This window comes from Panthera onca, chromosome C2 (assembly GCF_046562875.1).
Source record: "Panthera onca isolate mPanOnc1 chromosome C2, mPanOnc1 haplotype 2, whole genome shotgun sequence".
Classification (NCBI taxonomy): domain Eukaryota; kingdom Metazoa; phylum Chordata; class Mammalia; order Carnivora; family Felidae; genus Panthera; species Panthera onca.
The window spans coordinates 4,633,488-4,658,566 of record NC_138347.1 but is presented as its reverse complement, the minus strand read 5'-3'; the positions used below and the strand labels follow the sequence as shown (position 1 = coordinate 4,658,566).

Sequence of the window (25,079 nt, the reverse complement as noted above, 5' to 3'; positions counted from 1 at the left end):
GTGCAGCCCCTGCCACACACCAGGCACCCCTGAGTTAGTGCTCGCGGTAAACTGGGCGTCACAGCGACCCTCGGGTGCCCGCGTCTCAGCGACCTGACTGCCTGACACGTGCGACTTCTGATGGGTCCCCTAGTTCTCCGCGTGCGTGGACCCCTCCACCCTCACTCTTCTGTGCTCTCCCTTGTCAGGAGACAGGTGCACACGAGTCACTTAATGCTGCCGCCCCTTAGAGGTCATGGCAGAGCGATCTAAGACGGCAAATGTTAAAAGCAGCCGTTCTGTACAGTTTGTATCCCATTACGAAGCTAACGTAGATCAAATTTCTCCAAAAATCTTCTGCCAGTTTGTAAAGTTTATTATTTGAGGGAGAGAGGGCACTCCGACGCATGCCAGCAGGGGAGGGGCAGAGAGAGAGGGAGAGAGGGAATCCCAAGCAGGCTCCACACTGTCAGCATGGAGCCTGACGCGGGGCTCAAACCCGCAAAGTGCGAGATCATGACCTGAGCGGAAATCCAGAGTCAGATGCTTAACTGACTGAGCCACCCAGGTGCCCCATGTCTGCCAGACATTTTAAAAATAACTCTTTTTTTTTCTGATTGTGGAAGTTAAGTATGCAGAAATTGTAGATGGGCCTAAAAAACGAGGGGAGTCTCCCCTACACACCCCACCACCCAAGGGAGCCACCGACATTTTTCTTGTACCTTATTCCTGTGTCGTTGAAAATGACTTAGTCTGTTTCGGTTTTATGTAATATTCCATCATAGAGATATGGTTTGCTAAACTGTTTCCTTTTTACTGGGGCTTAGGTTGTTTCCAAACATTTGCTATTATAGATAAAACATAATGGCTGTCTTTGTACCTGAGTCTCCGCCTGCATCATGGGCGTTTCCTTAGGATCAAATTCTCAGAAGCGTGATTACCGAATTAAAAACTGTCAAATATATTTAAAGCTTAAGAGATGTGCGCACCACACCCCACCCCACCCCCCACCCAAAAGAGGTCATATCATCTCCGATTTAACTTCCTTCCTGACCTCAGGCAAGACTGCATTAGTCCCTGTAATCCTACAACAAGGACTGAGTGTTCAGTGATAAATCAGCGAAATAAAAACCACAGGCAAATGGGGGCACTTTCCACTGATCTGTTTGGTGATTTGACACTTCTCTGAGGAAGTGGACAGTTTTCCTAGGGTGAGTGTGGTGTGAATGCTCAGATATTTGCCTAGAGACCTTCTTTGGGTCCTTTGCTGTAAATCAGCAGAGTTTTTAAACTCAGCGGGGTAAGAGAATTACTTTACAGGTTGGGACACCACAGGGCCATGACACCTGCTGTCCTCCCTCCCGAAAGTCCTTCCTATGCGGCTCGTTGGCTTTGTGCGTGTCTCACACACATGTGGTTGCTTTGCAGACGCCTGGGTCACCTCCACGTCACTGCCAACCCCCCCTCCCCCCACCGATTTATTCTCTGGAGAGTCCTTAACACTCTTTATCACCACTTGGAATTTTGTGGATTCGTTTGTTTACTGTCGGTCTCCCCAAGGGCAGGATTCTCCTCTGCCCTGACCATCGTCTGAATCCCTTCATGTTTTGGTATCCCCCATATTTTGGTATGAGTATAATAAGCTTTGGAGCCTTGGGGACAACCTGGAGAAGGAGCCTGTGACATCAGGAGGAAGGCCGTGGAGGTGGAGGGGATCACTTGGTATTTTCACACTGATTGTACATGTGAATCTGAACCCCGGGCCACAGCCCGCGGCCCCTCCCTGTGTCACAGAGAAGCCACTGCAGGGCCCCTGTGAAGCCAGAGGGCCAGGCAGATGCCCAGGTTTGATTTCTGCCTTCAAAGGCTCATCCAGTTAAGTAAAGCCCCTGACTTACTGGCTTCACAGGGGCAGATGTCGACCCCGGTACCTCCCTCACACGTGGCACGGAACCACTGCTACCCAAATGCTAGTGATCGTGTCTTGTGGGAAATGCCACTTCGTCAGCAGGGCCACTGTTAGTCCTGAAGAGTTGACCGTAAAACCCCCCCGGCGCTTAGCACAGCGGTCTCCGCCACGGTGACCGGTCAGCACGCGGGTTCACAGACGAATACGATGCCTTCCCTCGTGTTCCGCCAGGTCCAGCACGTACCGCTCCAAGGGCTTTGACGTCACCGTGAAGTACACGCAAGGGAGCTGGACCGGCTTCGTGGGGGAGGACGTGGTCACCATCCCGAAAGGCTTCAATAGCTCATTTCTTGTCAACATTGCCACTATCTTCGAGTCAGAGAACTTCTTTCTGCCCGGCGTCAAATGGAACGGGATTCTGGGACTCGCGTATGCTGCCCTGGCCAAGGTAAGGCCAGCGTGGGCCTGAGTGCGTCAGAGGTGGGACGCGTCTGGGGCCAGTGCTCGGACGGGCGGCAGGTGGGTCCGGGCCGCGGGGCGCAGGCGGTCCGTGAGACTCCCGTGGTGGAGGCAGACCGTGGTCACACAGTGCATCGTGTTTCTGGGCATCTTAGAAGCTTAAGGTAAACGGTGCAGTTCCTCGAACTTTCCTGCCAAGATACACCCCAAGCATCACTTTCCCTCATTTGTCTTAGTTCTGCTTATTTTACTTCTGCCGTGTAAAAATGTTAACAGAACCTGAATCACTTGAATTATGGTGGTGAGGGGTTTTTCTTCGGGTAGGGTCAAAAGAAAACACATTGTTTTTTTTAACGTTTATTTACTTTTGAGACAGAGAGAGACAGAGCATGAACGGGGGAGGGTCAGAGAGAGGGAGACACAGAATCTGAAACAGGCTCCAGGCTCTGAGCTGTCGGCACAGAGCCCGATGCGGGGCTCGAGCTCACGGAGTGCAAGATCATGACCTGAGCCGAAGTCGGATGCCCACCCAACTGAGCCACCCCGGCGCCCCAAAAAGACATTTATTAAACTCGCACCTTTGCGTGGAGACACGGAGCCTGCAGGAGGTCCTGAACCTCAGCCGGGAGGCTCCCCACCACGGAGGAGAGCGTCGTGCTTTCTTGCTGTGGCTGCAGACACCCCTGCGGAGCCCCCCCCACACCGCCCTGGAGCCCAAGTGGGGCCTGAACGCACGTCCTAGGGACCGCCAGCCAGTGGCCCGGGAGGTGCAGGGGGAAAGCGTGGAACCCTCGCTCTCTTCAGCATCAGAACCTGCACAAAATGGGAAAGACAGAATTGAATGTTCTCCAAACATTTGGACTCAGGCCGGCCCAAAGGAAGGGACGTTGGTGTGCAGGAGTGTGGGGGGGCGGGCTTGCTCACAGGCCGGGGGATTTCCATCAGGAAGGGAGCCAGAGGCCAGCAGATTAGGACCCAGGGTGTGCCCGGGGCTCGGGCTGTGCACACCTGAGCAAAGCGGGAGGTCACCCCACCTAGTCTGCAGTGGGCACCACACCTTGCCCTGCTCATTGTTCGGTGCCAGGCTTGGAGCCAGAGCGGAGTGTGAAACCACAAGGCACACGCATGTAGGACCTACCCACCCAGTAACGGCGGAGCCCCCCGTGGTCCGTGAGGGCCCAGGAGGGGAGGCCTGTTTTCTCTCCCTGCAAGGACGTTTATTCCAGCCCAAGCCCGCTAGTAAACGGTGCAGGGGGGCCAGGCGGGGAGGGGGCAGCAGGGAGGGGTCGGGGGAGGTTCCCAACCCTGTGGCTTCTCAAGGAGAGACAGCCCGTGAGGCACATCACAGGATGTTGGTTCCCTTGAATCTCGAGACCTCCCCATGAGGCCAACTTTGGAAGGCCGTGTTCTCCCATTTTATGGCTGTGCAGACTGAGGGTCAGAGAAGCTTACCTTCCTTGCCCAGAGCCCGTCTACAGACCCCGGGGGGGTTCTGGAGCCCCCTTTTCCTCTCACTACTGTGTGGCGAGCTTAATGGGAAATCTGCAGACTCTTGACCTACATTCCTTTTTGTTAAGTTTATTTTTATTGATTTTGAGAGGTAGAGAGGAAGGGGAGGAGCAGAGAGAAAGAGAAGATCCTAAGCAGGCTCCCAGCTGTCAGCACAGAGCCCCACACGGGGCCCGATCCTATGAACCACGACGAGATCAAGAGTCCTACACACAACCGACTGAGCCACCCAGGCGCCCCAATCACCTACCTTCCTAAATGCGATTTCCCTGACAGCGTGACCAAGGACAAACCATTCCGTGTTTACCTGACATTGACCGCGAAAGGTGTGCCCGGTTGGTGTCACGGCGGATTATTTGGAGGATGGTAGAATGAAGCTGAATTTCCCGGAATTTGATAATGTTGATAATAAACTTCCTGGGAAGTAATGACTCCGGGGTCCCTTGGGGTGTCCGGACTCCCCACGTGACCTTTTCGTGCGTGAAATTCCGAGATTACCAGCGATGGGGTCCCGTCCCAGCCTGGGGGAGACAGTCGCGGGATGGGTGGGGCGAGGCGCGTGGCGGGAGACCCGTGCCAGGCGGCGCAGTCTGGATTGGGGTCTGGAAGAGACTGGCCGAGCCACTCAGCGGCCACCACAGCGTGTGGTGTCTCGGTCCCCCTACACGCCTCCTGAATCTGGTTCTCTTGGTTGATCCTGGCCCCTGTGTGTTTTTAAACCTCAAGAGGGATCCCGAGGCACCGTCCTCCTGAAAAGTGACTCGACAGAGTAACAATGGATCCCTTGCCGGGCACCAGGCACTATTCCAAGTCCTTTGTGCGTATGGACCCATTTGAGTCCCACGACAGCTCTAGGAGGCTATTATTTTCCCATTTTCCAGATAAAGAAACAAAGGAACAAGTCACACGGCTGGCAAGGGATGGAGCCAGAATTTAGTTCCAGGCAGCGTTTATTTACTTCGCTGCCTCCCATGCGGGTGACCGGAGGCACGGCGGCCTGGGTCAGCACCACACCCGGCCTCCTGCAGGAGGGGACTTTGTCTCTCCGTCATCGACCCAGATGCCAAGTCCTCTGCCCACCTCGCGTACAGAGATTGTGCCGACTCCTGGCAGAGAGTCGTGGAAGCAGGACTAGGAGGCCAGAGACAACAGAGTTAAATACGTGGGAAGATTTCTCTTTGCCAGCGGGCTCTTCTCCTACTCCCTCCAGAATTTCAGTTTTAATTCTTACAGGTAGCAAATAGTTCTGACGGTGACCGTCAGTGGTCAGAATGTGCCAATGGCACCTGTGCCACCACGGGTGAGTTTCCGTCAAGAACCAACAAGTCCGAGGGGCGCCTGGGTGACTCGGTCGGTTGAGCGCCTGCCTCTTGGTTTCGGCTCAGGTCATGATCTCACGGTTTGTGGGTTCGAGCCCCGCGTCGGGCTCTGTGCTGACCCCCATGGAGCCTGCTTGAGATTCTCCCTCTCTCTCTGCCCTTCCCCAGCTCGCTCTCTCTCTCTCTCTCTCTCTCTCTCTCTCAAAAGAAATAAACTTAAGAAACTAACAACTCCAAGTGATTGGTATCTCCCAGTTGTCAAAAATCTGCCCGGAGGTCCCTGACCTGCCCTGAGACCGCCAGGGGGAGGCCCACCCCCAGCTCAGAGCTGCTCGCACACCGTGCCTCTTCCTCTGAGTCCTGGAGACTTGGGGGTGCCCAAGTGACTGCCAGCTCCACGGGAAGGGAGGCACGGGCCGCTTGGGCCCAGCAGGGAATAGGGGCTTTTCAACCTGAGGATCCCAGGACTGTCCCTTCCCTGCTGCTTTCCTGCTCCCCGGCGTTCAGTGGGTGCTGTGATCAGAGATGTCTCGTGGCGCCAGACGACCGTGGCTGAAAGGAGTGAGTGACGTTTTCTGAAGCCACAAAGGCCGCACCTGGAGACCGTTCTCTTGTTACTCTGAGATGGCCATGATTAGAGTTCACCACCCATCTCGGCGACCTACTTCCACGTCTTACCCCTGCCTCCCGGAAAGTCGTGGTGACAAATGAGACGGTGTCGTGCTTGCTCTACAAATACCCTCTTCTTTTTGCGTGCCGTCCCCGCGCAGGGGCCTCGCCAATCTACTGTATCGCTCCAATTTTAGAAATACTGTCTTATTTTTACAACAGAGCCGCTCCAGCGGGGAAAATGCCGCCTGGTGGGAAGTCTGTTGTAGGTTTTTCTGAATTACTGCAGCTTGTTTGTTGTTTAGCATGAGACAAATTAGGAAAACAGTTTGTACGTCACGCGTGGTGTCTGCTTTGGGTCACTCATCTGTTCTGTCGCCGTTTTCCCTCCTACAGCCGTCAAGTTCCCTGGAGACATTCTTTGATTCTCTGGTGGCACAAGCGAGAATCCCCAACGTGTTCTCCATGCAGATGTGTGGGGCGGGACTGCCCGTCGCTGGATCCGGTACCAACGGAGGTAGTCTTGTGGGTATCTTTTAGTCTTAAAGGGGGGGAAAAATCACAAATCAATCGGGCAGTTTTTTCTGTTTTATTGACACCCTGATAGGAATAGGAGACGTGGGCGCATGCAGAAGTCCTGTGGAATTTTGATAACCTTTGTTCTAGAAGCTTTAGAAAACGGATACAATTGGGAATTATTTTTATCTTTCCTAATTACCTTGCCATCCAAAAGCTGATGATTGTCATTGCTTCCCCCAAATCCATTAAAGCTTCTTAAAAAATTTTTTTTCTTTGAAGGGTAACAGTTTTTGGCGGGTTGGGGAGGGGCAGGTGAGGAACCGTAGGGGGTGCGGTGAGCGGGCTTTTCTCTGCCTTGGGGAAGCAGAGGGAAATGCTGGTGATGTCATCAGTGCGGTGGTGAGACAGGCACACCTGTATATCCTTTGTCTCTCTGTGCGCACGTGTGCGCGCACAACGGAAAGCTTTCTATTACACAGACAGATCAAAGTCATCAGCGCTGTGGATATGCTGTGGCCTGGGCGTCCCCTCAATGAGCCCTGCACCCCGATGTCTAAAGCAGGAGGTGACAGGGACGATGTACAAGAAGGGCACCTCAGAGCACGTGCCCACAACCCCTCTAATCGAAGCAAGCCCAGTTGCTTTCGTTTGCTAACAGTACACACAGTCTTTTTTTTTTTTTTAACGTTTATTCATTTTTTGATAGAGACAGAGCGTGAGTGGGGGAAGGGCAGAGAGAGAGGGAGACACAGAATCCGAAGCAGGCTCCAGGCTCCGAGCTGTCAGCACAGAGCCCGACGTGGGGCTCGAACTCACGGGCCGTGACATCATGACCTGAGCCGAAGTCGGACGCCCAACCGACTGAGCCACCCAGGCGCCCCGAGTACACACGATCTTAATACCTTATGTAGCCCCTTTTCTGGATAGAGGGCAGCCTAGGATTCATGGGGCGATGTTTCATAGTTTGACAGCACGCAGTTTGGGGTAGGGAAGCTCTTCTGTTCTGCTTTCCACGCACAATTGTAAGACAGTAAGTCTAAGTCCTCTGAGGAACTAAATTCCCGTCAATCAACGCAGTTAACTATTTCGCTTCACGTGTTTGGAGGAAGCGAAGTCTCGAGACCATAAGGCTAAATTGTGTGTACTTCCTTTACATAATGGAAACCCCCAGAGCATCTCGATTAGACTAGGGTATGATATTGTTGGACCTTTGGATACATGGCCCCCAAACGTTCCCGGTTTAATTTTCAAGCATAGCTATCTGTTTTGTAACATCACAATAATGTGAAGGTACTGAGCCCAGTGAGGATTCACCTTCTGATCGCATGCTTTCTCTGTGTAACGTGTTGCTATGCCTACTTATTTTTCCTTACCCCCGTAAATATTTTTCTTCTCAGGTCCTGGGTGGAATTGAACCAAGTTTGTACAAAGGAGACATCTGGTATACCCCTATTAAGGAGGAGTGGTATTACCAGATAGAAATTCTGAAATTGGAAATTGGAGGCCAGAGCCTTAATCTGGACTGCAGAGAGGTATTTGCACCGTGATCTCTTTGTGTCTACCCTTGTGTGGCTGGGTCGCTTAAATACTACCGCTGGGACCCGAAGAGAAAAATAGAAGGTCCGTTACATTAAAAGATAAATCAAAGATTCATTACATTAAAAGTCACAGGGCCTTTTTGTATGATAATGAACTCCTCCTTCCAGAAAATTTGTTTCCTTCCAGTCACTTGGCTTCGCAGGGGAAAATTAGCATAAAATGGTGTGTGCGGAGGAGTGTCCAGGGGCCACGGCTTTCACTGTTCATCTGGGCCTGATGGTGACTGGACTGTGTTGGAAGAGAATGGAATAAGCAGGTTTCGTCAGTGCGACGGGGAAAGGCGGCGGGGGGGCGGGTGGGGGCTAGAAATAAGCAAAATGAAACTCAGATCATCAGCTTAATCCTCCATTCGCCAACCCCCCCCCCCCCCCCCCCCCCCCCCCAGCGCTCAGCTGTCACTCGAGGGGGCGCACCTCGCCTGTCCTCGCGGGAGGCACACGTGTAGAGCTGGGGCACCAAGTCACATATGAGCCGTATTCACACCCTGTCTGCGTTTGGCTCCTTTGTGGCCACGATGGCATTATGAGGAGGACAACGTGACGAGGTGGGCCTGGTTTGTAGAATGTTCAGGATGAAAAATACAAAACCAAACGAGCTTTCAGGATGGTTCATAAAAACCACAGCACTTCATTAAATCCCCACCTGCCATCGCTTCCTTACGGTCCGTGCCTTCCGCCACCAGTTCCCAAACGCACGCCCGTCAGAGCTCGATAAAGCGGTGCTCCCTTGCACTGCGATAGGCCCCAAAGCCGGGTTTGTCGCCAGAGACCCTTATCTGCCGTCCAAAGAATCCGGCGGTAGAACCAAATGGGAGGGCCTACAATAAAATACAACTTCCACGTGTGGGTGTGAGAGCCTTTTCCTGAACGTGGCTGTGCTTCCGTCAAATGCAGGTAGCAGGTGTCTGTTAAATAAAGACTGTCTGTCCTTCTCTTTCTCCATTTGTGGGATAACACTTGACTGTAGGATTTGTATACGTGGTAATTAACATGTCGCGCCCGTCTGGAAAGACAAGTGGGTCTTTGCCCTCGGGGGCTCCTCCGAGGACATTTGAGCGCCCCCAAATGGGGGAATTTCTGCATGGAGAGAGCTGTGGACGGCCGTCACGTCACTTCCTTTTCCTGGCCTCAGTTTCCTTATCCGGGAAGTGAGCATTTGGGCTAGTGTCCAAGTTCCAAGAATAGGAAAGGAATTTAGCCACCAGTGAGGGACCACGGCTGCCTGGATCTGTATGTAGCAATGACAGCAATAGCAGGCTGCAGCCACGCATCGATTATGGAGTTTCATGTCTGTGCCTTTTCCCCGCCAACTCTCCTCTGTTCTAGTACAATGCAGACAAAGCCATCGTGGATAGCGGCACCACACTTCTGCGCCTGCCCCAGAAGGTGTTTGATGCGGTCGTTGAAGCCGTGGCCCGCACGTCTCTGGTGAGTCCTCGGGGCGCTGATAAATCTCGGGGACCGCCAGGTCATGACCACGTGCTGAGGGGTACTGCTTTGTACTCCCAATAGTCGTCATCCGAGGATTTTGAGGGGCTGGGTTTTTTTTTTTTTTTTTTAAACTATGACTTATTGAATTCACAGTCTTACTCTTAACCAGCAAAGAATTTCTTCACTTTAACCTCAGAGGACTTGGATTTGAAGGTGCAATGCTGTTTAGTGTTTCAAATAATAGTGTGGTGGGTGTAGGACTTTTTTTTTTTAATCTAAGAAAAAAAAATCCACTTGGTAATACTCTGTATTAAAGTACACGGTAGACCAAGGATATATTTGCAGCCTGTAAAACAAAACAAATAAACCAAAAATTGTACTCTTTTTTTTTTTTTTTTTTTGGCCTTCATCCAAGCTGTGCTGGAATTTTAATTCCTTACTTCTGTAAAAGAATGTGATTCACAGAAGACGAAGGTCAATCAAAATCAAGCCCGCATAATCATGATTAAAACCACGGCCAAGGGCGGCATGCATTTTGGAGAACTGGCTGACGGGTGTTCCAGTATGGCTCCAACTTTCCAGTTGGTTCGGGGCAACGGGATGGACCAAAGGCATTGACTGGGGAAGAGCACAGCTTCAGGGGTCTGATGCGCTTGAACGTAGCTAGGTGCCCGGGGTGGGATTCGGGCCCTCGGAGTCTCCGTGCCCTCGTCGCCGGGCTGTCGTGAGGGCCGAGGTAGAAAGCCCCCACACGGTGATGCTCGGGGAGAGGAAGCCTCTGTTTCATGTTCAAACCACGGTGCCGCTGCTGCTCCTTGTTCGGACGCGTGCCAAACGTTTCCCTCAGCTTCTTGGGTGTTTTCCTAAGCCTCTGTCTGCACAGGGCCACGCTCGCAAGGTCACCAAAAGCGCGCGTCTCCCACCCAGAGTCTTTCTCCTGGTACGAATGCCGGCCCGACCGTCCCACTGCTCCAGTGGCCGGATTCGAAGAACCAGTGATCGGAACATGCGTAGCAGTTGCTTTGTGACAGCTTCTCGCAGAAGCATGGGGAGGAGCACGGGGCTTTTGGTTGTCCTGAACCAGACTTCAAGAGTCCGAGACCGTCATGGGAAGAGCGGCAGGTGATCCGAGAGGACGAAGAGGGGCCGTGAAACAGACGTCGGGCCGAGGCCCTTTTTGAGCTTGAGAGGATTTCCAGGCAGCAGCGGTCAAAAAGCCAGAGTAAAGCTCCTCTCTTGTCTCGTATCTGCTGAATCAGAAAAAAGTGGCAAGTAAAGTTTTTAGTGCCCTAAATTCAGAACGCTGGCTGAAAATCAGACCATGCTTAAAATAAGGAGCCATATGCTGATTTTCTTCAGTAGTGAAAATGTCCTCAGCAGACCTGACATGAGCCTCTTCAGACGGAGTATTCTGGGCCGTAAATGTGTTCGGGCTTATCCTGCAGAAATGCTCGATGCGTGTGTACGTGTGACCCCAGCCAGCCTGTGGCCAGCCCCGACCTGCGCGGGGCCCACGACCCCAGCCCCTGTGTGAGCCCCGCGGGGAGAGAGCAAGCCATGCCTGCCAGGCGCTGGGACCCCAGACGGCGTCACAGCCCCCGTTCAGCGGCGACGGACTTTGTGAGAAAAGCAGGAGGTAGAAGGAATGAGATTACAGAATGTGTTTGCCGTGTCTAAAATTACCCTGTGACCTCAGAGCCTGTGTCAGGGAGGGGAGGACCCGGGCAGGCTCTCTGTCTTGGGCCGAGAAAGTCCAGGGAGGGCAGACGGGGTCCCTGGGTCAGCGCACGTGGACCACAGGTGGCCAGTGTTCTCGCCTGTCGTGGCGTAGGGTTTCTTTCCAGTTGAGGGGATGGCTGACTTCTTTTTTTTTTTTTTTTTTTTCCCTGAGCTGGCCACTTCCTCCCCCACAACTACAGCCAAGCCCGCGGCCCTCCCTGTTGCTAACTCCTTGACTTCTTTTTTTTTTTTTTAAGTTTATTTATTTTTGAGAGAGAGAGTGTGTGTAACAAGTGGGGGAGGGGCAGAGAGAGAGAAGCCCAAGCAGGCTCCACACCATCGGTGCGGAGCCCGACGTGGGGCTCGAACCCACAAACCGCGAGATCATGACCTCAGCTGAAGTCGGATGCTTACCCGACTGAGCCACCCAGGCGCCCCAGGAAATGGCCGGCTTTGGGGAGTTAGACGCAGTGCAGATGTTGGGCTCGTGGCCTGGATTGTTCAGCTGGGATTTTAGGAATGTGTGGTTTATAGGTCTGTAATTTGAGAGGAGCCTCATGGGGAGTTCCGTGTATGGCAGAGACCTGGGCTCCCCGTCCTCCTAGGTGAAGTGCCGTTGTGTTCTGCCCAGCGCTTCCCCATCTGTAAAATCCAGAAGCGGGACGACACCTGCTTTTGGATGACTTCTGACCCCAAACTCTGTGATCTGAGGGTCAAAACTGTCCCCCGAGGACACGTAGCTTAGCCTTCCGGGAGGCCCTCGGACTCACAGACACCTCTTTGGAGGTAGATGGTCCCCCATCCGATTCAGAGCTATACCCCTTAGGTGAGTTACTGGGCACGCCCCTGGGCCTGATCCCTCCGTCTGCACATCGGAGCTGCTCCCAGCACTGACGTGGGGCCCCCTTCCCTGGGTGCAGGCCCGGCCGCCCTTGTCTTCGCTCATCCCTGGGTCCACCAGATGACAGCCCCACCCTTCTCAGCTGCACTGGCAGGGGATTCTGCCCTCTGATACACAGTTCCACTCGACTTAACTTTTATAAAAGGTGAAAATATATTAACGCCAACATTAGAAATTTTACAGATCAGTCACTAAGTTTCGTGATGGATGTTCCGTGGGAGGACGAAAAACTTTGGGGCATTTTCTCCCCATTGTGTGGCCCAGAATGGGGTGGAGGGGGGCTTGCACCTGCCGGGTGTGGTCCTATAGTACACGGCACTCAGGGTTCGTGCAGCAACACCCAGTTTTCTCAGTTCTTGCCCCGATTGGCCTGCACACCATCCCTGCTTACCTGTTTTACCTCCTCTCTGCTTCCATAACACCCTCCTCCTGGACTTCTGGTCCCTGCACCCTCTTCATGGGGTCTCCTTTGCCAGCCTGATCCAGGGTGGGTCCTAGGCCCCTCCCTTCTCCCTGTGTTCTCTCGGAGGGATTCCACCTACGCCGCATCACCACCCATCAGTGACTCTAGCCAGGCCCGCCCCCTGGAGTTGAGACTCGAGAACCAGTGGCCTGTGCAAATCCCACTTGGACCCCTTACTGGCTTGCCACAAAGCTCAGATCTCTCTTAATGGCCTCTGGTGAAGATGCCAGGGCACTATCATTTCCTTTGTCTCCCCTCTGTTCCTTCCGATCCGCCCCACCAGCCTCCACTGCTGACCTCGGTTTTACCCATTGAGGCAGCTTCTCTGCGCGTCCTCCCTCCCTCAGACACATCTCGTGCTGGCCCCCCACCCCCGCCCTTAGCTCAGCTCAGGTTCTTGGAGATGCTCTCTTGACAGTCACCTGTTACTCCAAGTCGGTGCTCTCCTAGCTTCACCCCCTCCCATGCCCTCCTGGCTCCGCCCCCTCCCATGCCCTCCTGGCTCCGCCCCCTCCCTTGCCCTCCTGGCCCCGCCCCTTCCCATGCCTCCTGGCTCCGCCCCCTCCCTTGCTTTCCTGCCTTTGCTCCATCGCACTCAGTCCCAGCCGTGCCCCTGTCCCAGGCTCTCCTAGATCTGTTCCTGTCACATACACTCCTAGAGCTCTTTCTGTCGCACACTTCTCTCGTTCTGACCTGAGCTGGGCCCTCGCTCTGCCGGCCGTTTTCGAAGAGACACACCCAGCACGGTTCTTCCCTCTTTGAGCTGGCAGGTGCGGGTAGATGTCCTCCGGAACCTACGCTAGCCCTGGTGAGCTGATGGGAGTTAGTTGCGTTTGACTTGTGGACTCGGCAACTGGTGGGCATGTGCCGGTGGCGTTGTCCGTCCAGACCCAGGGCGGGAGGCCCAGGTGGGCGCTGTGTGGCCTTGGCTGTTCGCTTTTCGCGCGAATGCTTCCTGAGTCTCTCCTGGGGGCCCGGTGTTAGAACTGCCAGGTGGGACAGACAGCAGGCCTCTGTCCTTAAAGGACTCGGACTGTGGTGCAGGAAACAGAATTTCGGCAGTTCCACCAACGAATGTCAAATTCTAACCACCGCAGGAAGAAAGAGCGAGGGGGAGAGCTGCATGACGGGGTAGCAGCACGGTGGGGACGGTTTCCTGGACGGGAGGGCGTCTGAGCTGACGTCTGGGGGAGCAGAACGATATCGCCGGAGAGCAGAGAGCCCCCCACAGGGCTGCGCACCGGGATGAGTTCCGCGCTTGGAGTTCAAAGGAGAGGCGATGCCCGAAAGGCTCGGAAGGTTCTCTCTCCTAAAGGGTCCTTGGCCACTGCTGTGACCCTGGGCGCGTTACTTCACCTGTGCTCCGGTTTCCTCGTCCACAAAGTGCTGGGGGGGGTGGGGTGATACTGTGCTGGTGGGGTTTTTTGAGAATTCAAGGAATTACTGCTGCAGGGGGCTCGGAACAGCGCCTGATACTTAGGACTCCGTGTGCCTGCGGGATCTTAATAGCTGGGGATTCGTCATCACCGCTCGCCTTCCAGAAGACTGCCGTCTCGGCCAGGCCGTCCCGAGGAAACGTTGTTTACCGCCGCGGGCATCTGGCGAGGGGAAGAGGAGAGCTGGGAGCGGTTTCCTCTTGACGCGCCAGCCGAGTCATGGTTTCTCACGTGCTCTCTTTCTGTCCAGATTCCAGAATTCTCTGATGGTTTCTGGACTGGGTCCCAGCTGGCTTGCTGGACGAATTCTGAGACGCCTTGGTCTTACTTCCCTAAAATCTCCATCTACCTGAGAGACGAGAACTCCAGCCGATCGTTCCGCCTAACCATCCTGCCTCAGGTACGAACCGGCCCGTGTGCTTTTCTCCCGGAGTGCGGCCCGTGTGGAAGTCAGGCAGTTGGTGCGGGACGTGCCGGTGCAGATAGCACGTCTGTGTGGGGTGTCGATCGCCACGGTGATGCCGTGTGGCAGGTGACCGCACAAGCCAGCAGCCCTATCCGCGAGCGTGAGTCTGGGCGGGTTGCCTGGTCTCCGCAGGCTCGCCGGCGTGCTTGGCCGGGCCTCGCTTGGGTGGTCTAGGGTGGCCTCGCTCACGAGTCTAGTGGCTCCCAGATGACTCCCACCATCCAGTGGCTGACGCACGGGGGTGGCGGGGCTCAGAGAGAGAGGGGAGACACGCAGGAGCCCCCGGAGCAGGCGCACAGCTGGCCATCACCTCCCTTGCACTGCTGCCCCTGGGGGCCCGGGCGGGGGAAGTGCGCCCACCTCCCAACAGGAGGGGCAGCTCAGTGCCATCGCAAGGGCCCGGCAACAAGGGAAGGTCGGGAATTGAGGACATTTTTGCAGTATCCACCAAAGCACCAGTACGTGTTTTGGTTTTTGGTGTTTTTTTTTTTTTTTTTTACTTTATTTTTAATTTTTGTAATGTTTATTATTGAGAGACAGAGAGCGAGCGAGCATGAGCTTGGGAGGGGCAGAGAGAGAGGGAGACACAGAACGTGAAGCAGGCTCCGGGCTCCGAGCTGTCAGCACAGAGCCCGACACGGGGCTCGAACCGTGAGATCATGACCGGAGCCGAAGTCGGACGCTCAACCGACTGAGCCCCCCAGGCGCCCCCTCCTCTTCCTAAGCTTCTAATCGAACAGCATTTTGTGCCCTGGTCCATCTCGCTCTGGCTCTCGCTCTGGTCCCCCTTCGGGAACCTCCCAAGTGCCCTCCATGTACCCCAGCCCCCTTCTTTCTCCCCTAAAAACGTTGCCACGTAATCTTCTACGTGGCCGCTCCGAGCCTGCTCTGCCTGCCGTGAGCCATCAGTGAGTCCCCGCTCCGTGCGTATTGACGTCCTCATTCCCGGTGGCTTTCTGGGCCTCGCTGGACCCTTCCTCGCCCTCCAGCCTGCGCCCTGCTACGCCCTTGACCCACCACTCACCGGTCACCGTCCTCTAGGGCTCTGTGCTCGCTCCAATCGCTTAACCTTTGCTCCTGCCAAGCCCCTGCCTGAAATGCCCTCTCCTCCCCACTCCCTCTGCATATCCAGATTCTTCCCATCCTTCAAGATCCAACTCAGACAAACCCTCTTTTGTTGACCCTCCGCTGAGCAGAATAACCCGTTGTGAGGCTGCCCTTCAGACTCATAATGCATGTTGTTTAGTCGTGTCTGTAGGGTGTGTTTTATGCTGCTGCCTTTTTCATTCGACTTCTGTTTTCTTTAAAAGCACACACACACACCCTTACAGTTCTCCCTCAGCTACATTAATTCCTCGAAGATAAGAACCAGGAGACTGAAGACCTTGTTCCTTCCCAGGAATGACTGGGCCGGGGAGGCTAGTGGGTAGTAACTTTTTTGAACAGACCGGATGAGTGTGCCTTTGTTGTGACTTGGTGAATTGGGGATAAAGGATGGGATGGGGGGGGGGGGGTAAGGAAGGAAGAGTCATTTCAGAGGAAAAAAGGAAGTGATAATATTGCCTTTTTCCTTCTCGACTGTATATGGGGGGAGGGGGGACGTGCCTTCCAGGAATGGAGGGTTAGTGGGGAAGAGCCCAGAAGCCTCGGGAGAAGGCTCCACAGAGGATGCACGCGGCCGGAGCCCGAGGCTTCGGTTACGTTCTCAGCTCTGCCCCTGACTCACACTGTAACTTTGAGCAGATCGCCTCGCCCTTTCTCCGTCTGTCCCTTTGACTATAAAAGAGGATTCATGATACTTGCCAGAGACATTTTCACTGCATACGGTGCTGTGTTTTCTGTGTCTTTAAAATAATTGCGCGCCGTGATTGCATTTTGGGCACACCTCGAGAGGTAGGCATCATTTCATCAGCGTGGTTTGTAACTAAAGTTGAATCCTAGCTTCAGGACAAAGGTGAGCACGAAATGGTAAATTAATGGCATGGGGTTGGCTGCCAGAATCAGGGACTCCTAAGAAACCAAGAAAACAGGCATTTGGCGGAAAATCTGTTATGTCCACAGCAGGCGGTTGGATGGGCAGTTGTGAACTGTCGCCTGCTGAGAATGTCACAAGCTCTGGGTGCCACTGACACACCCCTCAGGGTCAGCGCTGGGGGTGGGGGGGGGGAGCATCTCCTAATACTCCTGCCCCCCACTTCCTAACATTTAGGGCAGCCATCAGGGCTCCTTGTCCCCAAAGTTTTACAATGGGGGGCCCCTGCCTAGGACCTCTGGTAACAGCAGTACTGGAGGGGCATATGCTGGCTAGGGCAGAAAAGAGTTGTGTCAGAGGCATCCCTGAAATTTTGTCCGTCTCCGGCGCTCTTTTCCAAAAGCACATGGGCTGAATCTGTTTTGGCCAGTTTTCAAAAGCGGCCCCCAACCCCAGCCCACAGGCGAATTCTGGTTTTCTTTTCCCCAGAACCCTAAAAATGTAAATAATGCCAGTCTACCCCTGATTGGTCTATGGGTGCTATTTTCGCGTGAGGCAGACAGTTTATTCTGAGATCTAGCAATACTGCAGCTCTCCTAGCATGTTCCAGCATCTACAGTCTGGAACCTTTACTGGAAGTCGTCCGGGAGACGCGCAGGAAGAGTAAAAGATCCCAGATTCAGTCTGCGTGTTTTTGTATCGGTAGCGTCTGTTACAGGACAACGTGATGATTGATTGGGTTTTATTATAGAATCAGTTGGGGGAGTGTGTGTGTGCGTGTTCGTGTACTTTCCTAGGGCTTGCTTACAGAACCTTAGGTGAAGGTGCTGTGACGGCAGGTAAGTGTATCTGTCCCCTGCCTTTGCCTAATTTAAGTTGATCCTGGGAAGTCGTGCTTTCCATTTGGTGTTGATGATGCTTAGCCCCTCTCACTCAACGTAGCACACACCTCCTGAGGTCCTCCTGTGTGCCTGTCGTACCCTAGAAGCCTAGGCACCAGGATACAGTGAGGAACGGAATGAATGGGTCCTTGTCTTGAAGGAGGGCTTGGAGACAGACAGACCAGTCGGGCAGGGTTCTAAGGGCAAGGCTGTTTCCTGGACGCAGCAGCCGCTCCCTGTCTAGCAGGCGATGTCCTTGCTCGCCTCCCTGCCTTGCAGCCGCCCTCCCTCTCGCCTTCTCTGCACTGACCGGGGCAGTGATGTTCCTCTTCCTCAGGGGTCCGTTTGATCAGATCCTCTCTCTGCAGCCTGACTTCTGGTTTCCTTTCCTGCTCTCGTGTAGTCACTCCTTGTGGCTGGTGCTCTGTCCTGCCTCCTGCTGTAGGGGTGTAGCCGGGAGGCAAACCATTCCTTCCTTGGGACAGCCCCTCCCTGCTGCACCCTCTGAAAATACCTCCCCCCCCCCACACACACTCCTTCTGGCAACAAAGCCCTGGGCTCGAGACCTTTCCCTCCAAATCTTTCCTCCTGCTTTTGCCCTTTAGGGCCGGTCAGTACTCACAAGAAGGTCCTTCTTCCTACTTCTGTTGTAATCTTACGCTTTATTTTCCAAATGTTTGGTATTTTGTGTTACTAAGCCACTGTATTCTCTGGTTGCCTGCATTTGAATACTTTGCTGTTAAAAGAACAAAGGGAGCCTTCTTACTGATGCAAGGATGATTTGCTCTCTGATTGTTTTAAGTTTTGACTCATTTCCTCTGGAACTGGTGCCCCACCCCTCCGTGCCCTGCCCGCCCCCCCCCAAGGACCTCAAGGGCCATGTTTGTGTTTATTGAACTTCACAGCCCCTGCGAGAAATGGCCCTCAGCCATGACAGACCCTTCTTCCACGAGGCGTGCTATATCTTCTCTCTGACTCTGACGGCTTCTCTCTCTTTGACTGAGGGAATAGATCCTCCTGCTTCTGCCTTGCTGCCTCCTTGGAAGCTCCCTTTGGCAGAGGATGACAAGGACAGTGTCCTAGGCCAGTTAGGAGCCTTTGCTGTTGCTCGGGAGAGAAGATGATGCCGATGGTCCAGACTGGGCGGTAGCCATGGGGATGGGAGCGATGATTGCATTCGGATTCCATTTCAGAGGAAGGCCTGCTATGTAGGGAAAGAGATCCTGGCCCGGTGTTGTAGGGCCTGAGTAACTGGGTGAATCACGGATTTACTGAGACAGAAGACCTTAAACAAAAGGCACATTTGGGGGAAATGTTCCCAGTTCAGTTTTTTTAATATTAGATTTGAGATGCCGGTTGAGTGGCGAATGGGCAGGAAGACATAAGAGTGTGGCTACGGCAGCAGAGATCTGCCTGGAGGTCAAGATTCGGGGGTCAGCATAGAGCCCAGGGGTGTGCTTAGGGTCACGGGGCCACATGGGTCACCCGGGGGGACAGCCAGAAGGAGAGGCCAGAGCCCTGGAGTTCTCCGATGCTTGCAGTGAAGAAATTAGCGGCCAGTGAGCTGGGAGGAAGAGGAGAGAACCCTTTCTCAGAAGCCAAGCGAAGGAAGAGGTCTGAGGGGGAGAGTTCGCTGGGCGACATTGCCGTGGAGGGGCCTGTCGGAGCGGTTCCCCCCGACTCCACATTTACCTCCTGCCTCCTCCGTAGACGGGGAGCTTCAAGGGGGCAGGCACGGGGTGTCCTTCAGCCCTGTGGTGCTGGCCCTGAGGCAGTATCTAAGCCATGCCAAGTGCTCTGTCAGTAAGAGCTGGCTGGTTGGCTGGCCGGAAGGACATCACCGTGGCGCCCCCGTGGCGCCCCCGTGGAGTTACAGGTGGAGCCTTCGTCCCTTTCAGCGATGCTTATCGCCACGCTTGTGCTCGCAGCTTCTGGAGGGCAGGGTGATGTCCCCCGCACCCCTCCCCACCCCACCCCACCGTGTACCTCCCCACAGCACCTGGGAGGCGGGGGCGGGGGTCCCGAACGCGGCGTGACCTCGACAGCTCCGCGACGCTGCCCGATTCATGCCCCTCCTTGTTTGTTTGCTCTGTCCTCTTATGTAGCTTTACATCCAGCCCATGATGGGGGCTGGCCTGAACTATGAATGTTACCGATTCGGCATTTCACCTTCCACCAACGCGCTGGTGATCGGTGCTACCGTGATGGAGGGCTTCTACGTGGTCTTTGACAGAGCTCGGAAGAGGGTGGGCTTTGCAGCAAGCCCCTGTGCAGGTAAGCGACGCATGCGTTGGGCAGAGGACCCTAACCGGAGCGCTTTATTGGAAGCGATTCTTGGTAGCGTGTCAGTTGCTACTGAATTGTTCGGTGCGGGCCTGTCGTCACTGATCGGTCTTATCAGTAAGACGTACGGTAGGATTGTGGAGAGGGGTAAGCGAGACAATCCACGTAAGACGTTTAGTCCTGTGCTTGACACATGGGGAGTGCTTGTAAATGTTAGCGTGATAGTTGTCTCTCCGGTTAAATTTAGAATGGTATCTCAAAGGGGCGCCTGGCTGGCTCAGTCAGTTGAGATTCCAACTTCGGCTCCGGTCATGATCTCACGGTTCGTGGGTTCGAGCCCCGCGTCGGGCCCTGTGCTGACAGCTCAGAGCCTGGAGCCTGTTTCACATTCTGTGTCTCCCCCGCTCTCTGCCCCCCCCCCCCCCACCACTCTCGCTCTTTCTCTTTCAAAAATAAATAAACATTAAAAAAAAGGGTATCTCATACCATAGAATAAACATACGCGGCCTTGGGGATGAATTACAGGGTTTTTGACAGTGAAATCAAAATAAATAAAGCAGATTCATGGGTAAGCTGTGTGTTTTTCTTTCCCTCCAAGAAATCTTCGTTGTGAAATAAGTCAATGCCTATCATTGCTATTTCTTGAAATCCTAAAATAATGAGATCAAGGAGCGTGTTTTTCTCCTAGAATTCTTTTGGAGAGCTGGTTTGAGGGTGAGTCAGCAGCGTGGCTCTGCAGAGCTGAGCTTGAGAGAGTGGGGCAGGTGTTCAGAGAAACGAGGAGAGGACAGGAAAGATGATGGGTGGGTAATCCCCCCAAACTCGAGAATGTCTGTAGATGAACAATTTGCTAGAATGGGGTGTCCGCACAGCGCGTGGTTTAGCGGGGTGGGGGCGGGGGGTCGAGTACGTCTAGCAGTAGCCCAGGCTGGTGTGGAAAAGGCCAGGGCTGGACGTGGCTTCGGATGGAATCGCCCAGACGCATGGAGAGCGCATGAGCAGGCAGTGGCCGGGTGCCACGGTGCTTCTGGGTAGGATTCCAGGGAACTCACAAATCCTGGCACTTTGGATTCAGAGTTGGTGGGTAACATGCCAAGGGAGAGGAAAAAAACTAAGCAGACGTGAGGCAGCCAAAGAGTGGGCAACAGGGAGGTGGAACCGAAGAAAATTAGAGGCTGGGGTGAAATACAAGACTACCATGCAGTGCAGGGGTGGAGGTGTGTGGGTTAGATGAAAGCATCCTTAGGCACTAGACGTAGCAACAGGATGGGCAGGAAGGCTGACTAACTGTGCTGGTGGCTTCGACCCTGACCAGACCTTCCCTGGGATCTAAAACCAACGGGAGAATTTGGGGGAGAGTGTCGAACCATCTCCGCTGATCTATTCCGGAGAGGGAGGTTTCAGTTCTTACTTGCTACCCAAATCGTGGTCGTAACATTGGGATCCTGGTTAAGAAGGCAGGTCAGCGATGCGTCACGGTGCATCACAGCCTCGTTTAGACACATTGGCGTTCTCGAAGGGTAACATAAAACAATTTGGAGAGTGGGTGAAGAGAAATAGTGAAAGGAGAACTTACATCTGGAATATTGGCCCTACTCATGTGCTGTCTAAAAAAAAAACCACCCTGGGGCACCTGGGTGGCTCAGTCGGTTAAGCGTCCGACCTCGGCTCCGGTCATGATCTCATGCTTTGTGAGTTCGAGCCCCGCAGTGGGCTCTCTGCTCTCAGCATGGAGCCCGCTTTGGATTTTCTGTCCGCCCCCCTGCCCTCGTCTCTCTTCCCCGCTTGCTCTCTCTCTCTCTCAAAAATAAAACATAAGAAAAAAAAAGAAAATGCCCAACACCACGTACATATTTGTTGCAAATACCTTCTTAAACGTTAACGCAGATTCCTCTGACTTTATTGGTGAGCAGGCTCAGAGTCCTTGAGATAATGTTTATCTCTGAGAGCGCATTAACTGTTTTTAGCCTGTGAGGTATCCCTGGGGGAGACCTTTCTCTGGGCACTACCTGGGAGTGTATAATCTGAGATGCTACTCTGTCTCCTGGATGTGAATATTCTTTTTTTTTTTTTACTTTTTTTTTTTTACATTTATTTATTTTTGAGAGACAGAGAGAGCACAAGTGGGGGAGGGACAGAGACAGAAAGAGACACAGAGTCCGAAGCGGGCTCCAGGCTCCGCGCCGTCAGCACAGAGCCCGACGCGGGGCTCGAACTCACGAACCGTGAGATCGTGACCTGAGCCGAAGTCGGACGCTTCACTGACGGAGCCACCCAGGCGCCCCTGAATGTTTTACTGCTTATAACCCAGAGAACTAAGAACGAAAGCAATTTGCCTCACAATTTCTGTTCTCTTGTTAAATACCATTAAAGTAGAGGCTACTATGGCAACAGCCGTGTATCGTCCACTTAATACCGCAGGGAGCGGAATCACCGTGTCTCCTAAGTGAATTGCCGTTGGAAATAGTTTAGTATGAAGCGTCTCCAGGCAAAGCAACATTCGTTCCTGTGTTTCAGCATGAATCCTTTGGTAGGTGTGCTTAAAGAAGTTTTTCTGTTACTATTTAAAAAATATATATTTAGGGTTTTGGTACTTAAACATTTGATTTCACCAGCCATGGGAATACACGAAGCTATGTCTCCTCTCCCGTGCAAACCGTTTAGCCATTAAAGTAATTCCTTCCCTCCAAGCTGCAATTAGGAGCCAGACAGTGGTCTGTGGCGCTGTAATAAATGGAAGAGAGACACCGCTTTTTTTTTCTCTTTCTAGAAGTGTTTATTTTTAATTCATAACCTGCTTTAAATAACAAAGAAAATGATTTAAGTCACAGGAAATCATGTGCTTTGTACACACTTTTGGAACACCCAGATTTAACAAATGCTAACGTTTTTGTCGTATTTTCTTCAAAAATTTGTCATGGAAACAAAGTAAATGGAGTTAGAGCCCCACCCCACTGCCTTCCCGAGAATTACCCTTTAGCTTGAAACCGGTGTACGTTCTTATAATTACTACGCACGTAACATTTCACTACACAGGTATGAGTACCTTGCATTCATCATCTCTTGCTTGGTAACAACTTAGCCCCCAGTTTAGCAGTACTTGATGACCTTGTGCAGGTGCTGAAGGTCAGCAGCCGAGGAGTGGCTTATCTGGTGGTTCTGGTCTAGGGTCTCTCGTGGTCTAGGGTCTCTCGTGAGGCTGGAGGGGACTCTTGGAAGCTCACTCCTGTGGTTGGACCTTGCCAACCGGACCTTACTTGCCGTTTGGACCTCACACCAGGCTTCCCCGAGCACACTTAGGACAGTCGTCTGGTCACCCGGGAGCAAGCGATCGCAGGGAGTAGAAGGGCAATAGAGCAACCAAGACAGAAGCCACAGTCTTTTTCCAACCAATTTTGAAAGGGCATACTGTCGCTTCCGCCCTATTCTGTTGGTTGCACAGCACAACCCTGGTGCACTGTGGGAGGGGGATTACACAAGCGTAAACACCGGGGAGCGGGGATCGTCGGCGTCACCTTAGAAGCTGTCTCCCCTATACCTGTAAATAAGTACCATATAACAACCAACATAGGTTGGTTGGTGGTGGGTTTTTGGTGTTTTAAAATGTATACGGGGGCGCCTGGGTGGCTCAGTCAGTTAAGCGTCAGACTTCGGCTCAGGTCATGATCTCGCGGTCTGTGGGTTCAAGCCCCACGTGGGGCTCTGCGCTGACAGCTCGGAGCCTGGAGCCTGCTTCGGATTCTGTGTCTCCCTCTCAATCTGCCCCTCTCCTACTCACACTCTCTCTCTCTCTCTCTCTCTCTCAAAAATAAATAAACATTAAAAAAATTTAAGGAAACAATTATTGAAAAATAATAAAATGAAATGTATGTGAATGCTACACAATACTGTATATAATAATATATATCTTTTGTCCACCTGCTTTATCGGTCAGCATTACATTTACTAGATTTTCCGTGTTGATGGGAGATCACCCATTTTGACTGCTGAATAGTATCCTCTTGTATGAATATACCCAGATTATTTACCCAGTCCTGCCTTGATTAACATCTGGATCGTTTCTAATATTTGCAGTTATAAACACTACTGCAGCGAACATCTTTCTGCCTGTGAATGAGATCTTCTGAAAATGGAATTTCTAGATGGTTTGGTATGTCAGTCTTTGGAGTTACTGGCTGCTGTTGGCTTTGTCCTCAAGGTAGCTGGACCATCAGGATTCTACAGGAGTTTTCATTTCCTCAAACTATTCTATTTGTTTTATTTTTGTTTTCGCTTTTTGCCAATCTATATGTGTGAAATAGTGTCACAGTTTGATTACTTCTGAGATGATGCAGCTTTGGATGTTTTCGGGGTGTCTGAGCTTTCTCTCTTATGGTGAATTTTTCTAATAGCTTATGGACATTTTTCTTTTTTTTTAAATTTTTTTTAACGTTTATTTATTTTTGGGACAGAGAGAGACAGAGCATGAACGGGGGAGGGGCAGAGAGAGAGGGAGACACAGAATCGGAAGCAGGCTCCAGGCTCTGAGCCATCAGCCCAGAGCCCGACGCGGGGCTCGAACTCACGAACCGCGAGATCGTGACCTGAGCCGAAGTCGGACGCTCAACTGACTGAGCCCCCCAGGCGCCCCATGGACATTTTTCTACCATCTTTTTTATTGATGGCTACACAGTCTTAATAGTTGATCCATTAATTCTGGGGGGCTAATGTGTGGTAAATATCTGCTAGTCTCTGGATTTCTCTTACTTGTTTTTATTAGCTTTCACTTACATTTATCGACATTTAGGGAAATAAAATGTACCAATCTCTTCTTTACGGCTTTTACTCTGTACCTTATTTAAGAAATTTTTCTTTAATCTAAGAAAATAGAGATTTTTTTTCTAAAGATACTGTATACTTCCCCTCCCCCCCATTTTCTCATAATGTGAAGTAGGAATCTGATTTTTATAAGGGCATTCAATTTTCTCAGTACCATTTATGGAATATATTTTCTCCTCTGATATTTTCAATATTTTATAAAAAATTTTAATATACAGAAAAGACTAAAAATAATGACATCCTAAATACACACTATCTAGATTTAATAATTTTTATATTTTGATATATATTAGTATATGTGTATATGTAGTTTTTGTTTGAGCCATTTGCAAATAGGTTGCAGATATCATGACATTTTGCTCCTAAATACTTTACTCCATAATACCTCATCCACAAATATCTCTTAAAAATAAGGACAGGCTCATATATAACCATAATACCATTATGACTCCTAAAAAACTAACAATATTTACATTGTAATATTGTGTAGTATCTAGGCCATATTCAGATTTCCTCAGTTACCCCCAAAATGGTATTCTTAGCTGTTCTTTTTTTTTTTTTTTTTTCCCAAAAGCCAGTTATTTTGTAGGATATATTTATATTTGTCTGGATTTTTACTAATGGTATCATTTAACATGTTCATTTAACCTCACATTTCTATAAACTTGGCTTGGTTTGGATTCAAGTTAAATAATTAAATAATTTTAATAGCATCTTTGTTGTATACCAAGACCCAGTATAAATCTGGATCTATTATTTTTTTTTATTTTAAGTTTATTTATTTTGAGAGAGAGCACAAGTGGGAGAG

The 25,079-nt window shown here is 52.0% G+C and overlaps 1 protein-coding gene across 4 annotated transcripts in view; it reads left to right on the top strand.

The window, feature by feature from the left end:
• Positions 1 to 25,079, top strand: part of BACE2 (beta-secretase 2) — a 91,516-nt gene that overhangs the window by 48,834 nt on the left and 17,603 nt on the right. For 3 of the 4 annotated variants that reach the window (XM_060640497.3, XM_060640498.2, XM_060640499.1), the window contains exons 3-8: positions 2,120 to 2,336; positions 6,181 to 6,309; positions 7,701 to 7,835; positions 9,228 to 9,329; positions 14,102 to 14,251; positions 19,276 to 19,444. In XM_060640497.3, the coding sequence (XP_060496480.1) occupies positions 2,120 to 2,336; positions 6,181 to 6,309; positions 7,701 to 7,835; positions 9,228 to 9,329; positions 14,102 to 14,251; positions 19,276 to 19,444 (902 nt within the window). The remainder of the gene's footprint in view (positions 1 to 2,119; positions 2,337 to 6,180; positions 6,310 to 7,700; positions 7,836 to 9,227; positions 9,330 to 14,101; positions 14,252 to 19,275; positions 19,445 to 25,079) is intronic. The other variant, XM_060640501.3, reaches the window with a different exon arrangement.